Source organism: Geotrypetes seraphini, chromosome 3 (assembly GCF_902459505.1).
Source record: "Geotrypetes seraphini chromosome 3, aGeoSer1.1, whole genome shotgun sequence".
NCBI classification, from domain to species: domain Eukaryota; kingdom Metazoa; phylum Chordata; class Amphibia; order Gymnophiona; family Dermophiidae; genus Geotrypetes; species Geotrypetes seraphini.
This window is the reverse complement of record NC_047086.1, coordinates 53,153,148-53,168,701: the sequence shown is the minus strand read 5'-3', so window position 1 is coordinate 53,168,701 and position 15,554 is coordinate 53,153,148. Positions and strand designations below refer to the sequence as shown.

At 38.8% G+C, this 15,554-nt stretch overlaps 1 protein-coding gene across 2 annotated transcripts in view; it reads right to left on the bottom strand.

Moving 5' to 3' along the window:
• Positions 1 to 6,031: 6,031 nt before the first annotated feature.
• The window catches only part of ASRGL1 (asparaginase and isoaspartyl peptidase 1), an 82,470-nt gene continuing 72,947 nt past the window's right edge, over positions 6,032 to 15,554 (bottom strand). For both annotated transcript variants that reach the window (XM_033938331.1, XM_033938330.1), the window contains exon 7: positions 6,032 to 6,817. In XM_033938331.1, the coding sequence (XP_033794222.1) occupies positions 6,588 to 6,817 (230 nt within the window). In that variant the 3' untranslated portion in view covers positions 6,032 to 6,587. The remainder of the gene's footprint in view (positions 6,818 to 15,554) is intronic.

The following is a 15,554-nucleotide window of genomic DNA, read 5'->3' as shown; positions in this document are numbered from 1 at the left end:
ACCTTCTCTTTTCAAGCGGCCAAACTAAATTCATGGCTCGCCCAAATTATACTTGACGCCTCTTCATACCTCCACTTTAGAAAAAAGCTCAAAACTCTACTCTTCAATGGACCAAATCCTTAATGCTCCCCACTTTCGCCTTAACGTTCCCCTTCTCCACATTAGAAAACAGATCAAAAACTCTTCTTTGCAACAGATCAAATCCTTAACCCTCCCCTCCCCCTCCTCAACGCTTCCCACCTCTTCCTTTACTTTTTCCCCACCCTTCCAAGATTGCTGCTCCCCCCCCTCTCATCTAATATGCTTTGTTCCCCCTTCTCATAAATCCAATTGTATTCTTTTACAGTACACACTGTATGTGCTCTGTTTTAGCCCTTCCCTCACCTAAATTGTCAATGTAAACTAGTTTTGACCTTTCGATTGCCTTGCTATGTTCTTCTTTTTTCAATCGCACTGTATGTAATTCATCTATTTGTTGTGAACCGCCTAGAACTCCCTGGGTATGGCGGTATACAAAAAAATAAATTATTATTAAATTATTATTATTTCCAGGAAAATTACAAATTAGGGTGCTGTTTACATGGTCGAGACTTTGATGGGAAATTTACAAGAGTGTGGATAGACATGGAGATGTGTTATGATTTATTGATAAATTTTTTGAACAACAGGGTTTTGATTTCTTTTCAAAATGATTTGAAGTTGGTCGTTGCTGTCAGCATGTTGGAGGTAGGGGTGATCAATTTTCGCTGCTTGCGTTGCTAGTGGGTTGTCATACATCTTCTTGCGCTGTATACCTTTGATTGGGGGGTGGGTAAATGGGATTTGAGTTCTCCTTTGTGCTAGCTACCTCAAAGTACAAGAAGGTGAACATGGGATAAGATGAACAATGCAGTTATTTAGTCAACAATACTTTGAAATGCAATTATTAATCATTTAATCTGGATTCTAAATCAGATTGTCACACTTTTTTTTAAACAATGGAGTAATGTGGAAAAACTCAGCATGATAAACCATCAGTTCCTTTTACAAAGGAAAGCTCGTCCATATTCTGGACCCACTGTAAATGTTTATTCAAATATACAAGTACCCCCACAACAAATTATGTAATTCTGAGAACAAGTAAATAACATTTTGAATAAAGAGTATATCATAACATCCAAATCACTCTGCAGATGTTCTCCAAAGGTCTTGGCTATGAGTTGCCAATGGAATTCCGGCTGGCTTTTGCCTCTGGTGCTGAGCCAACAAAGAAACCACAAACACCTATATTACCAGAGATGTGAGGTGGGGGAGGCTGAGAGAATATAGAGGAGGAAAAGCTATAGAAATGAAGAGTAGTAGTAGCAGCAGTAATAGTGAAAAACACCCCTCCCCCCCCCCATTTACAAAACTGTAATGTGGTTTTTAGCACCTGGCACGGCAGTATTAGCTCCAATGCTCATAGGAATTCTATGAGTTTTGGAAATAAAACTGCGCTATGGTTTTGTAAAAATGGGGTGGGGTTAGTTTAGACAGCAAGACTATATGGGATATGAAAGTTATTTGTTTTGATCTCAACACTTGCCAGCTATGCTCCTCTGTAAATATGTGATAACATCTGACCTATAGAGATACCAACATGTCACTTATTTTGAGTTTCTTGAATGATATTTGAAATAAAAAGTCATTTTTGAAAAGTACTGCATAATTAATTTGCCTAGGAAACCCCCCCTCCCCCCCCACACACACACATTCTCTCTTTTATGTTTATCTTTTTCAACATACTGTAGTTGTTCTCTTGGAAGCAAGCCAGCAACATAATAGGTAATTCAACACTCAGGATTATCCGAAGCCTGTGCAATTTCATCAGTATAAGGACAAACACAGCTGGCTGAAGATGAACACCAGACTAAACTCTCATCAGCTTTTTACTTTTAGAAAATGTGCAATATCAGTATGTCAATATTAACATCATTCACAAAATGTACTCGGTTAAAATATCAGAAATGTTGAGTATCCCCTTAAGCGGCAGTCACTAGTATCAGCAGGTGAGTTATCATGCAGTCATGACACCATAACATTAGTTAGCAGTGATAATCTTATGACAATTCTCAACATGCATTACCCTATTCTGTGCGAGCAATTAAAGAAAATATACCAGATGTTACTAAAGTGCCTCATCAACAAGGCCAGTAAAAAAATGAATTAGGAAAAATTAGCAATTACTGGAGCTCACAGATAAAATGAAAAGGAAGTGGTGGGGCGTAAAGAAAAAAGAGCAAAATAGATACATGACACTGTACCATTTTTTATAATCCATGCTTAGCAGCTGGAGATTCTAATGCAAAATTTAATGTACAGTATTTTTTTTTTTAAGTTTTCTGAAAAAACAGACACTGCCAGACATCAAATGTTTCAAAAGCAAACATCAGTATAAAATATAGAAACATAAAATATGGCCGCAAATAATTAAGTTTGCTCATTTTCCCTTTCTAGTGCAATATAATATCCCCCGATTAATTTAACCTTTGCTTTCTGCATATGAAGATCCTCTGTTTGCCCAATGCTTTCTTAAATTCTACCATTTTATCTTCACCAACATCATCAATGAAAACTTATAGTATTTACAGTACAATACTGCTGGTCTACCTCCTTTTTGCTTCATATTGTGGCTCCTTGGTCTACAATTTCCTTTTAAGCGTAAAGCACTTTGGCAATTGTGATATTTAAAAAGGAAAGATTAGGCTCTTACCTCGATAATCTTCTTTCTAGTAGTCATACACTCTATTCTTGAACCTTTGGGTGGTCAACCTCAAACTCTTCTCATGAGAACTCTTGTAAGGAACTTCATTTTCATTCTTTTTGCTCCTCCAACCTTACCTCTGGACAGTCCTTCAACTCCTCAGTGCATAACAAAGCAGATAGTTAGCCCTGGAGAGGAAACAAAAAAGGGAGGGGTATGGGGACTCTCCCCAAGAAACATGTCTGTTCTGCTCATATCATCAATGTATCTGCAAACATATCACAGATAATCAAATTTAAACATTTTCAATACATAACAAGATGAAAACCAAATGAGTCACCAACTTGAGCGCAACCTGTACTAAGAGTGTAGGAGATACTTCAATGCGGTAGCCACTACCTCTATTCATGTCAAAGCTGGATCAAAGAAACAAGATGTCTGAATTGTCAGGTCTTAAGGTAAGAAGCAGGTGAATTCAAAGTTGACAGAGCGGGCTTCAGGAATAGAGTGTATGTCTACTAGAAAGAAGATAATCAAGATTAGAACCTAATCGTTCCTTCTAATATGACAGACACTCTGTTCGGGAACCTGTGGACCGACTCCATCCTTTTTATATCTTTTTGAAGGTGCGGCCTCCAGAATTGTACACAATATTCTAAATGAGGTCTCAACAGAATCTTATAGAGAGGCATCAATACTTCCTTTTTCCTACTGGCCATGCCTCTCCCTATGCAGCCTAGCATCCTTCTAGCTTTCGCTGTCATCTTTTCAACCTGTTTGGCCACCTTAAGTTCATCACATACAATCACACCCAAGTCCTGCTCTTCCATTGTGCAAATAAGTTCTTCACCCCCTAAACTGTACTGTTCCCTCTGGTTTTTGCAGCCCAAATGCATGACCTTGCATTTCTTAGCATTAAATTTTAGCTGCCAATTTCAGACCATTCTTCAAGCTTCGCAAGGTCTTTCTTCATGTTATTCACACCATCCGGCGCGCCTATTCTATTGCAGATTTTGGTATCATCCGCAAAGAGGCAAATCTTACCCGACAACCCTTCAGCAATATCATTTACAAAAATGTTAAAAAGAACAGGCCCAAGAACAGAACCTTGAGGCACACCACTGGTAACATCTCTTTCCTCAGAGCGATCTCCATTGATCACTATCCTCTTTCGCCTTCCACTCAATCAGTTCCTGGCCTAGCCCGTCACGTTGGGACCCATCCCAAGGGCTCTCAGTTTATTTATTAGATGTCTGTTTGGAACACTGTCAAAGGCTTTACTAAAATCTAAATACACCATGTATAGTGTACATCCTCTATCCAATTCTCTGGTCACCCTGTCAAAGAAATTGATCAGATTTGTCTGACAAGTCCTATCTCTAGTGTTGCCTCCAGTCCTGTAATCCACAGGATTCCAGAAACTTGACCATTCTCTGTTTTAAATTAATTTGCTTACCACAGAAGTCAGACTTACCGGCCTGTAATTCCCTACTTCTTCCTTACTTCCACTTTTGTGGAGAGGGGCCATATCCACCCTTCTCTAGTCCTCCCGTATCACTTCCAACTCTAGAGACTCATTGAAAAGGTCAGTCAGTGGAGCTACTAGAACTTCCCTAAGTTCCTTCAGCACCCTCGGATGTACACCATCCGGCCCCATCACTTTGTCTAACTTTATTTTAGCTAGCTCCTCACGAACACAACCCTATGAAAATCGATCAGGGTCTATTACTCCTCCATCCCTATTCACGTTTGTCTTTTGCAGTCCCGCTCCCGGTGTTTCAGCCGTGAACACAGAACAGAAATATTTGTTAAGCAATTCGACCTTTTCTTTATCAGCTTCTACATATTCCTCCCCTTCACCTTTGAGTCTCACAATGTCACTTTTGCACTTCTTCCTATCACTAATATATCCATAAAATGTCTTGTCTCCACATTTTACCGTGTCAGCTATTCTTTCTTCCATTTGCATCTTTGCTTTCCTGACTACACGACCAGTCTCTCTTAACTTTTCCAGATATTTTTGCCTGTCTTCCTCTTTCTGCAATCTTTTGTAGCTTACGAAAGCTAACCTCTTATTCCTTACCTTCTCAGCTACTACTTTTGAGAACCAAAACGGCCTTCTTTTCCTCCTACTTTTACTTGCCTCACAAAAAGGTTTGTCGCCGTTACAATCACTCCTTTCAGTTTTGCCCACTGCATTTCCACTGCTTCCAGACGTTCCCACCCAGACATCAATTCCTTGACGTAAATCCCCATCCAAACATCGTGAATGTATGAAGAGAAGAGCTAGTGGTGGCTCCACAGATCTCTTCAGGGGAAACTGCAGAGGATTCCGTCCATGAGGAAGCGACACCTCTCATGGAATGCACCTTTACAGATAAGGTGGATGCTTTCCACTTCTGATATAGACAGAAGAAATGGCCATACAGATTTACCTTGAAATTGTTGTTTTCAATGCTGGCTGACCTTTACAGGCTGCTCCAGCCAGGACAAACAGATGATCTGACTATCTAAATTCATTCGTAACTGCTAGATACCACAGTAAGAGTCTGTGCACATCCAATGATTTTAACACCCAATCATGTTTGCTCAAACCAGAGGTTGTGAAGGCAGGCAAGTGTACTTCCTGGTTGATGTAGAAGCTGGAAATCACTTTCATAGAAACATAAAACATGACAGCAGATAAAGGCCATATGGCCCATCTAGTCTGCTCATCCACAGTAACCATTATCTCTTTCTCTCTCCAAGAGATCCCATGTGTCTATTCCAGGCCCTCTTGAATTCGGCAAGATAGATGGGACTGTGTGCAAGGCCACGCCTTAATTCCTACTCCTTTTGTTTTCACTTGTAGGAAGACAACTGAAGAGCTGAGGGACAGCCAAGTGATAAGGGAGGAGTAACAAGAATGCAAATGAAGCTCCCTACAATTGTAGAGTTCTCGTGAGAAGTGGTTGACTACTCAAAATTCAAGAAGACAAGCATTTTAAAGGTAAAGGTATCAACAAGCTTGTGGCAAGCAAGGAAAAATTGTCATGATAGCAAAGGAAAAATTAAGCAATAGTGTAGAGCAGCAAGACTTTCTTTTGACATAGTTAAAGGATTACATAAGTAAAACTGTAAAAGAGGTGCACATGACCCATCTATAACTTATAATAAATCTACTGTCTGATAACTACCCAGTAGGTGATCACTAGGATGATCACTATAGGGTAAATTATTCTGCAAGGTATTAGACCCCTATATTATGGAGAGATGTAATAGAAAATAACAAAGGTAAAGTGATCTAGAAACCTGAAATCTCACACAATCTGCATTCTTGTTTTTATTGTCCGATGAACATTTTACAGAAAATTATATATGAAATTAGAAAATAATATTCAAATTAATATTTTTAAAGATATTCATGATCAAAACAGAAAATGTGAGAATTGCCAAAATGACCAAAATTTAAGAATTTTAACTAGAAAACATGATACACAAACCCTTATAAACCCATACACTGAAATTCTGCAATATATAAACCATTTAAAAACAATTTTCTTAATAATAGAAAGGATGGTAATTTATGATATTAGGAACAAACATGTTTTTGTTTCCTTAATAATTTGTATAAAGGTTTAATCCAAATGTCCTATTTTACCAATAATTTTTTGTCCATTTAGAATTCATCAAAACATAATTGTATGATCTTTCATATCCTACTCAAACTCTAACATAGTAGACCACACTTTATTGCATTGTGTCCCATTGGAGCTAGTTATATCTAGAGGACTCCTTTTAATCCTTAATTTTACTTGCCTATAGTCAATCACCAAATAACATTTCTCAAAATAAGCTTCAGCTGGATCAAGGTGATAGACATACACTAGTTTAACAAGAGTGCAAGGGCTTCTTCCACAGTTGTAATTTGATTCTCTCCCTGGTAAATACCACACTGTAGTTGGCCATCTGTCACTGCAGCCCAAGACATCTGCTTGGTGGAGAATTTAGCTGTCCAGCCGCCTGACTTGCTGATAACTATAACTCCTCCATGTCCATTTACCCTTTCTTTCATGTAACTTAGTGCAGCATCTGCAGCCTCTTCTGGAGTCATTCCTAAAAAGAAAAGTCCACAAAATGTCAAGCTATAACCAAAGAATCTGTCATTTCAAATCCTTTCCAACACACCATTTTATACATACATTCAGTTTATTAGATCACCAAAATTATTTTTGGCATCTGTACAGCAAATATCAGAAGGAACTCTATAAGGCCTTTTTAATAAAATGAATCTAGCCCTTAGTCTTTCCTCATACAAGAGGAGTTCCATCCTCTTTAACATCTCGATTGCTCTTTTTGAACCTTTTCTAGTTCTGCTATATCTTTCCTATGATAAGGCAACCAGAATTGAATGCAATACTCCAGGTGAGGTCGCACCATGGAGTGACATGGAGGCTACAACAATTAGGGCTCTTCAGCTTGGAAAAGAGACGGCTTAAGGGAGATGTGATTGAAGTCTACAAAATCCTGAATGGAATAGAATGGATCCAAGTAGATCGATTTTTCACACTGTCAAAAATTACAAAGGCTAGGGGGACATTTGATGAAGTTACAGGGAAATACTTTTAAAACCAATAGGAGGAAATTTTTTTCACTCAGAGAATAGTTAAGCTCTGGAACGCATTGCCAGAGGTTATGGTAAGAGTGGATAGCGCAGCTGGTTTTAAGAAAGATTTAGACAAGTTCCTGGAGGAAAAGTCCATAGTCTATTATTGAGAAAAACATGGGGGAAGCCACTGCTTGCCCTGTATCGGTAGCATGGAATATTGCTACCCTTGGGTTTTGGCCAGGTACTAGTGATCTGGATTGGCCACCGTGAGAATGGGCTACTGGGCTTGATGGACCACTGGTCTGACCCAGTAAGGCTATTCTTATGTTCACAAAATTGAGTTTTGCTGTACCACTTCTTTTTCCATTATGAAAGATTTATTATGCTTGTCTTAAGCTCATGCCTTTCTAATCTCACACTGACTTGTTGTTTTAGGGCTTCCTTCCATTCTTAATACAAGATGTGCTTCTGGAGATCATGCAAATTCTGCTGCCCAATTCATGATTCCCTTTCTCTAGAACCACCAAGCAATTGGTTAATGAAAAATTAGGTGCCTATCAGCAGCTCTTTAACCCGGCCAATTAAAATTTGACTTGAGTGTATTATATTATTTTGTGGCATGTTAAACGGCCAGTTCTCATAGCTCTCTTTTGAGTGCTCACTGCTCTCCCAATCTGATCCTACTGGGAAGGTGTTCAAACTATACAATCCCTTTAACAAAAGTGAACAGAGACAGGAAGGCTGTTAAGAAAAGAACAAGAAATTCCCAATGAGTTTTAGGTACCAGGAGAAAACAACTAAGTTATGCTCCGTATAAGAACGTGCAATACTAGACTTTCCACAGCAGGGCACTGCAACACAGCCAACTCTAGAGACGCTCATTTCAAAAGTCAACTTTATTCAGATGCCCAGAAGATGCTTGTCTTGTAAGAAAAAATAGCAGCAATCTCTGTTTCTAATGCCATCCATGCTTCCAAATGTTCATGCTGGAGTTCTCACATGGAAAGTTTTTTGGTTTTTTAAAAATAAACACATATAAATAGCCAAAAAGTACACACAGCAAGACGTGAATGTTCCGGAGCAACAAATGTCCTGACTGTCTTTTTTATTTTTTTTATTTTTTACTTGACCTGGCAGAAGTCGTCATGTAATGCTGGCCTTTTGATAGGATTAACATTACCTGGTGAAAATTAACTCATTCTACCAGACAACATTTAGGGCTCCTTTTACGAAGGTACGCTAGCGTTTTTAGCGTGCGCACGCTATAGTGCGCGCTAGCCGGAAAACTACCGCCTGCTCAAGAGGAGGCGGTAGCAGCTAGCATGCGCTATTCCGCGCGTTAAGGCCCTAACGCGCCTTCGTAAAAGGAGCCCTTAGACTTTAAATAACACTTTGGTTAAAGAAGAAAACAAACCAACCCTACAATTGCTTGTGCTTAAAGTGATGTGATTCTTCAGCTAGTGTCATTCTGGCTGCTTCTAGATGAATAGCTTTTCATTTCCCTTTCTTTGTGTTATTTTTAGTATTTTAGTTCCATGGCATAATGCACAGCTTTAAATAGAGCTTCCACATATTTTCCAAGGCAATTTTTATTTTTATTTTTATTTTTTTGCATTATCAAGGTAACAGTTATATTAAAGGAAGAGACACAAAATGTGGTAAATGTAAAATTAAGCATAAATTTGAAAATTCTGATTTGTTTCAAAGCCCCAAAATAAGAATTACAAATTTTCCCCAAAGCCATATAGTAGAGTTCTAAACAATTCAGTATCTACAAGTTTCAAGTTTAATAATAATTTGATTAATCGCTTAATCTAAATTCTAAGCGATCTACTTTTGCATAAAAGAAAAATGTATATAGTTCACATACTCTTTTGTTGGTCACAAAGAATGGTCTGATGTAAATCTTCTATTCCCTTTTGAGAAGTAACAGATTTTAAATTAAAAAGACACAGGATTGCTAATTTTCCCTGAAAAGTCATATTTTATTTTGTAGATTTCTCATGTCTATGGTTGGCCATTGGAGTCTAATATAAACTTTTAGTTTATCGGTAACCAATAAGAATACTAGCAGATATACTTGTAAGTAAAACTGGAAATCTAAAACATCAAAGCCATTTAAGATATGTAACTCGTCTCTTTTTGAAAATTTGGGACCCCTATACTCAAAATCTTTCATCTAGAGCACGAAGTATGATTATTAATGTTTTACACTGAAGCTTTGGAAACATTCATTGCATCCCAATACCTGGTTATTTATGTCATCTTTCATTCAGGGGGGGAGAGGGAACAGAGGGGTGTAGGGGTAATAGGTCATATGGAAATATATTTTGGAGGAATGATAGAAATATGTATGGAAATATCATAATTTGCTTATTTCCTTCAATACAATGTTATAAATTGAAAATAAAAAGAATGGGGGGAAGGGAATAGGTGGGTGTAGGGGGGGTTGAAATAGGTCTTATGGAAATATATTTTGGAGGAATGATAGAAATATGTATGGAAATATTATAATTATGAATCTATCTTTGTATTATATTATTGTGAATATCTCTTTGTATTACATTATTGTATATTTACTTGTTTCCTTCAATAAAATGTTATAAATTAAGATATGTTTGTTGATGTTTTAAGGCCTCACATGATGTGAGATCCAGGTATCTACTTGACATATTGGTCTTGGGCCCTTTCACTCATATTTGTTAGTTGTTTCTTCAGTTAAACAAGTTTAAAATTGATGAAGATATGGAACACTGCTTTTTCTGTGGCTGGTCTTATACCTTATATCTTGCCAGTCTGTTTTAGATCTTCTGAATTTGGGTATAGCTTTTGCAGTGGTGTTTTCAGTCTTTGATATATTTTGGTTGAGCTCTTGTTTTTATTTGCTATTCGTGCTTTACTTTGGAACAGTCCTTGCAGTTATAGTCCTCGATCAGAGGACTTCTGAAACCATGCGATCATAAGCCCTTAAGCCAGCCACTGGGTGTCACCACTGCACAATTACTGATCTCTATTACAGTGATTTAATCATTTCTACAATACCACCGAAAGCACATAGCATTGTATAGATACATTTTAAGAGAATTCCTGCTCCATTGAGCTTACATTTAGAAAAGATCAAAAAGAGGAAGGACAAACAAGAGGATTCAGGAAATTTATTATACTAACAAAAAAGCACACAAAATACAAGGCCTATACAGTGAGAGTCAGTATTTAGGTCTTAAGGGTTCAAGACTTAGAAGCAATTTTCAAAAAGGTAAGTTTTAAATATGGTCAGAGAGGAAGTTTAGGCAGGTTTTGAGTATCTCAGAAGCTACCTCTTCCCAGGGGCTATGAACACTTCCCTTGTAATATCCCTAACCCTTTTTGACCTGAAGAGTAGGAAGATATGAGCCAGAACTCAAGCCCAAGTCTCTCTGTATAGCAATGTACAATACTGCTATAACATGCTCTCCTCCTTTCCTTTTCCCCCAAACAAGTTTGAAACCCAGTAGATCCAGCCCTTTTTCATTTAAGAAACAGGTATGTAAAGGCAAGACTTACATTTATTTTTCACAAACTTCTGCATTTTTTTTAGGCCATACATGCTCCGCTGGCAACATCGAGGCTTGCCTTTGAGATCATTGCAGCAACAACATGAGACAAGAATGCCTGTTGCAGCAGTGACAAGAGCCAAGCCATAGAGGTGTGAGGGAGGAAGCTGCTGTAACAAACAGAGCTAGGATTGCAACAGCCATGATCCAATAAGTTGCGGTAGCACACTAGTAGGGCCATAAAACTGGCGCTAGTGAATGGAGACCTTAGGCTAAGTAGAAAAAGCTGTAAAGACTCTAGACCAGGGATCTCAAAGTCCCTCCTTGAGGGCTGCAATCCAGTCGGGTTTTCAGGATTTCCCCAATGAATATGCATTGAAAGCAGTGCATGCACGTAGATCTCATGCATATTCATTGGGGAAATCCTGAAAACCCGACTGGATTGCAGCCCTCAAGGAGGGGCTTTGAGACCCCGGTACATAGATCTCAAGCATATTCATTGGAGAAATCCTGAAAACCTGACTGGATTGCGGTCCTCAAGGAGGGACTTTGAGACCCCCTGCTCTAGACCAACTCGGAGGAGTGCCAGGCAGCTGTTGGAAATAAGGACATTTGGGTAGGAAAATCTTAGGCAACATGGAAGGTCCTATGTTCCCTCCAAGCAGAGCACGTGAGCAATCGTTCATACATTCTAGAAGCGTCGCTCACAGATTTTACATGGTCGCTCATAAAAATACTTGCAAATCTGGCAAATTGTTGGGTTTTAGAACTTGTCGCTGACATGAGAAAAAATACCCGGCCAATCAAGAGAGAGAAGGCTGGATCATCGAGTTATTTGGATACATGTCTTAGACGGAGATATAATTTTACATTATTGGATGAGGGTCTGCTGCCAACATACATGTATTTGAAATAATTTTTGCAAGTATCTTAGCCTTTATATTTATGAGTAATAAAAGTTTGTAATTTGCTACTTCAGTAGATGTATGACCTGGTGTACGTAGCACTATAATTAATGCCTCCACCATAGTGCCAGATACTATGACATTATAAATTTACAACAAGGAATCAGTAAGTTCTTGAAAGCATCATAAAATTTCAGTTAATCCATCAATTCTGGTGTTTCCCTTTATTTTAACTCTAATATGGCACTCCACTATTCATTTTCCTCTAGTGACAGAATTGGCCGTTTAATCCTACTCTAGTTTCTATTTTTCTAACCAGTTCTCAGTCTTCAACAGAGCCTTGTCTCCTATCCTCTGGCTTTTTCATTTTCTCAGAAACCTCTCATAAGGGAATGTGTCAAAATCTTTTTGAAAATCTAGATACAAATCATTAGCTAGCTTATCTTAACCATATAGAGGAAAATACCACTTAACAGGATATATCCACTGTGTAGGGAACTTAGAGGAGGGCCTCAGATTTGGAGCATACGCGTAGTCCTATCACGGACTCAACTGTCAGCGTATTTCTTATAGCTCCATGCTCCAGTCATAGGCCCATACCCTAATTGAATTTTTTGAAACTTTTTAATAAATAGACCTTAAGTATAGTGACTAAAATTCAAAACTCTTAAAGGTGAAGTTAAGATATTAAAATTCAGTCCTATTCACAGTGTATCCTTATTCAATAGGCAGCTAAATCACTTATCTCAATCTGCTTTTTCTTTTTCTTTTTTTCTTTTTTAAAGGCTTCCACGTCAAGTTCTTTATTTAGCCTATTTAATGGCTAAGCCGACGCGGCCAGCGTTTCGTGGACACCGTTGCTAGTCCACTGCGTCAGGGCCAATAGCCAGCAAACATACGTCTCTCGGGGCTTTCTGCTTTTTTATTTTTGAAACGTTTCCGGCAATGTAGGGTTGGACGGGAAGTGCCGCAATTTCCCCAAAAATGTGGCTTATCTTAAGCCACATTTATTCATCCATTCAAAAAAAAAAAAAAAAAAAGTAATACATTGGTAAGGCAAGCTTTCCCTTTCCCAATGTTTGTCTATATGTTCAAAATCCTTCAGAGTAGGGTTGGACCACAAAGCTTTCTCCTGTTTTGGATTTTTTTTTTGTCCATGTATTTAGTAATTTTGTTCATTATAATTTCTGTCATTGTGCCTGGCACTGAAAATTCTCATTCCCACTTGACACCCATTTACCTGCACGTCTAGATCTAATCTCCAACTAAAACAGCTGTCCTAGCCATTCCCTGGAGAAAGGATATTGAATCCCCTTGGTGTGAAAGAATATTGAATACCCTACAGCTGTGGTCCCCAACCCTGTCCTGGAGGATCACCAGCCAGTCGGGTTTTCCCGATAGCCCTAATCAATATGCATGAGAGAGATTTACATATAATGAAGGTGGCAGGCATGCAAATCTGCCCCATGCATATTCATTAGGGCTACCCTGGAAACCAGACTGGCTGGTGGTCCTCCAGGACAGGGTTGGGGACCACTGCCCTACAGGATTGCTTCCTGCTTCACCAAGATGATTCTGTCCTGTCAGATGACATCTTTTCTCCAAGGAAGCACACAAGGAGAAAGTGGCCTAGTGGTTACAGCAGTGAACTAAAAACTGGGGAGTCTGGGGTTTAAATCCTTCTTCTACTATCAATACTCTATGGCCTTGAGCAACGGGCAAGATACTATCCCACAGTACCTCAGGTACCAACTTAGACTGAAAGCTCCTTAGGGGAGAGAAATATTGTACCTGAATACTTATCAGCACCGTGCAGTGTTGTCAATTTTAAATAAAATTGATCACATTGGAGAAATAAATGTATTTCCTCCTCTATAGAGCAAAATAAAATGGAGTGCTGTATTGTTTAACTAAAAATAAGAAGATTTTTCCCACTTTTGTTATAGCAGTTTTAAGGAATACATCTCAGTACCCTCCACTGATATTTGAATTCATCTAAGAAAACTGTAGGAGTCAGTGTGTCATAAAAGACACCACTTGGGAATATTTTATGAAGATCTTGTACTTATAGGAAACAAAGGCATGCATGCAAAGAGTGCAACAAAACAATACACTGAATGAAAGCATACGTATCATGAGAATTGCTTCTGCTTTGATGATATTGAAAGGATCACTTCTGAACATGCAAGATATTTTTAGGTCATATTATCTTTATTCCTAAGGTTTTCTTGTCTTTCCTGGCCATAGCTTTTGTGTCAGCTTCTGAAGTTACTATTTGAATTCTCATGTTTGAAAGAAACAGAGTACCTGACAAACAAAATGTGTGAATCGCTTTGACCTTGACTGATAAGGTGGTATATGAAATGAAATAAACTATAAAAATATAGTTGTTACTGTACGGTACAATCATTTTCAATGCAGTAAAGATAAATGAACCTATAATAGCAATATCTGCTTAGTTGATCAGTGCAGAATCTCTGATTTGTGTTTCAAATCAAGATTTAAATATTTAAAAAATTACAAAAAAAGTGGCTTGTAAATAAATGAAGTATAACAAGGCAGTATACAAAAATCAAAACATTGAACAGTATCCTCATAAAACATTGTCAAGGCATGCACACACACATACACACAAAAAAACTTTAATTCAACACAAACAAAACTTCAAAAATAAATGAACAGAAAATCAGCCAAATATAGATCACCAATCATACAGGAAATTAAATGAGAACCAAGATGGACAATTATCTCCCTAATATACTTAATATACTAGTTATACTTAAAAGATCACTGAAAAAAAACAAACAGGTTTGTACCTTTTACTTCTACTACTATTATTTCTAGAATGCTACCAGACGTACACAGTGCTGTACAGAGTCCCAAAGGAAGCAGTCCCTGCTCAAGTGAACTTACAATCAAGACAGACAAACAGGATGTCAGGGTAGGGGTTATAGTTAGAGGGGATGGTTAAACTGCTGACTAGGCTGGTGAGCAAAGGATAGAGGGGAGTAGGGTTATAAGTTGAAGGCTATCTCACAATTAGACTAAGTACATAACTTGCAAGAAAGTTGGTTTCATAGAACTGACACTGCTATAGTAAAAAGCAGTTAAATTGGATTTTCAGCTGATTCTCAAGCAAGCTTACACTAAGGCATGCAGGCTCACACTTTTGGCTTGATTATATATAGGACACCCGATCTCAGCAGCCACCTAAATGGTTTTTGAGAATTGCGTCTGTCGATTCTCTAACCAGCGTCCATGTCACAGGCGTTGTTTAGAGGATCACATTGCCACTGAGCTGATTGTGGCAAGGGAATCTCCCTACCATGATCAGTTGAGCAGTGGCAGGGAACTCCTGAATCACCCCCACAAGTTAGCTGGCAGGAGGGATGCCCACTCTCTCCTGCTGGAACCCTCGACTCCCCCCCACTCAACTGTCCACGCCAGGATGAGTGCCTACTGCCTCCTGCCACTACTCCACCCCCAAAGCATACCCTGCCCACCCGGTGACCAACACCCCCACCTACTTGGAGGCCCCATCTGGCATCCATCCTAACAGAAGACCACACCTCACTCACCCCGTACCTTTTAAAATGAAGGTCCGGCCAGAGCGAGGCATACAACCTCCGGCCAGAAGGCTCGCCACTGCAAAATGGCGGGTCTTCCCCTTCCTAGTGCATTCTGGGATGCACTGGGGAGGAGCCTGATAAGCTCAGATGCCTAACGCCTCTCCCATAGGGGGAACCTTAGGTATCTGGCCAACTGGAGTCTTAGGCCTCCTTCTCAGTACATCCTGGGATGCACTG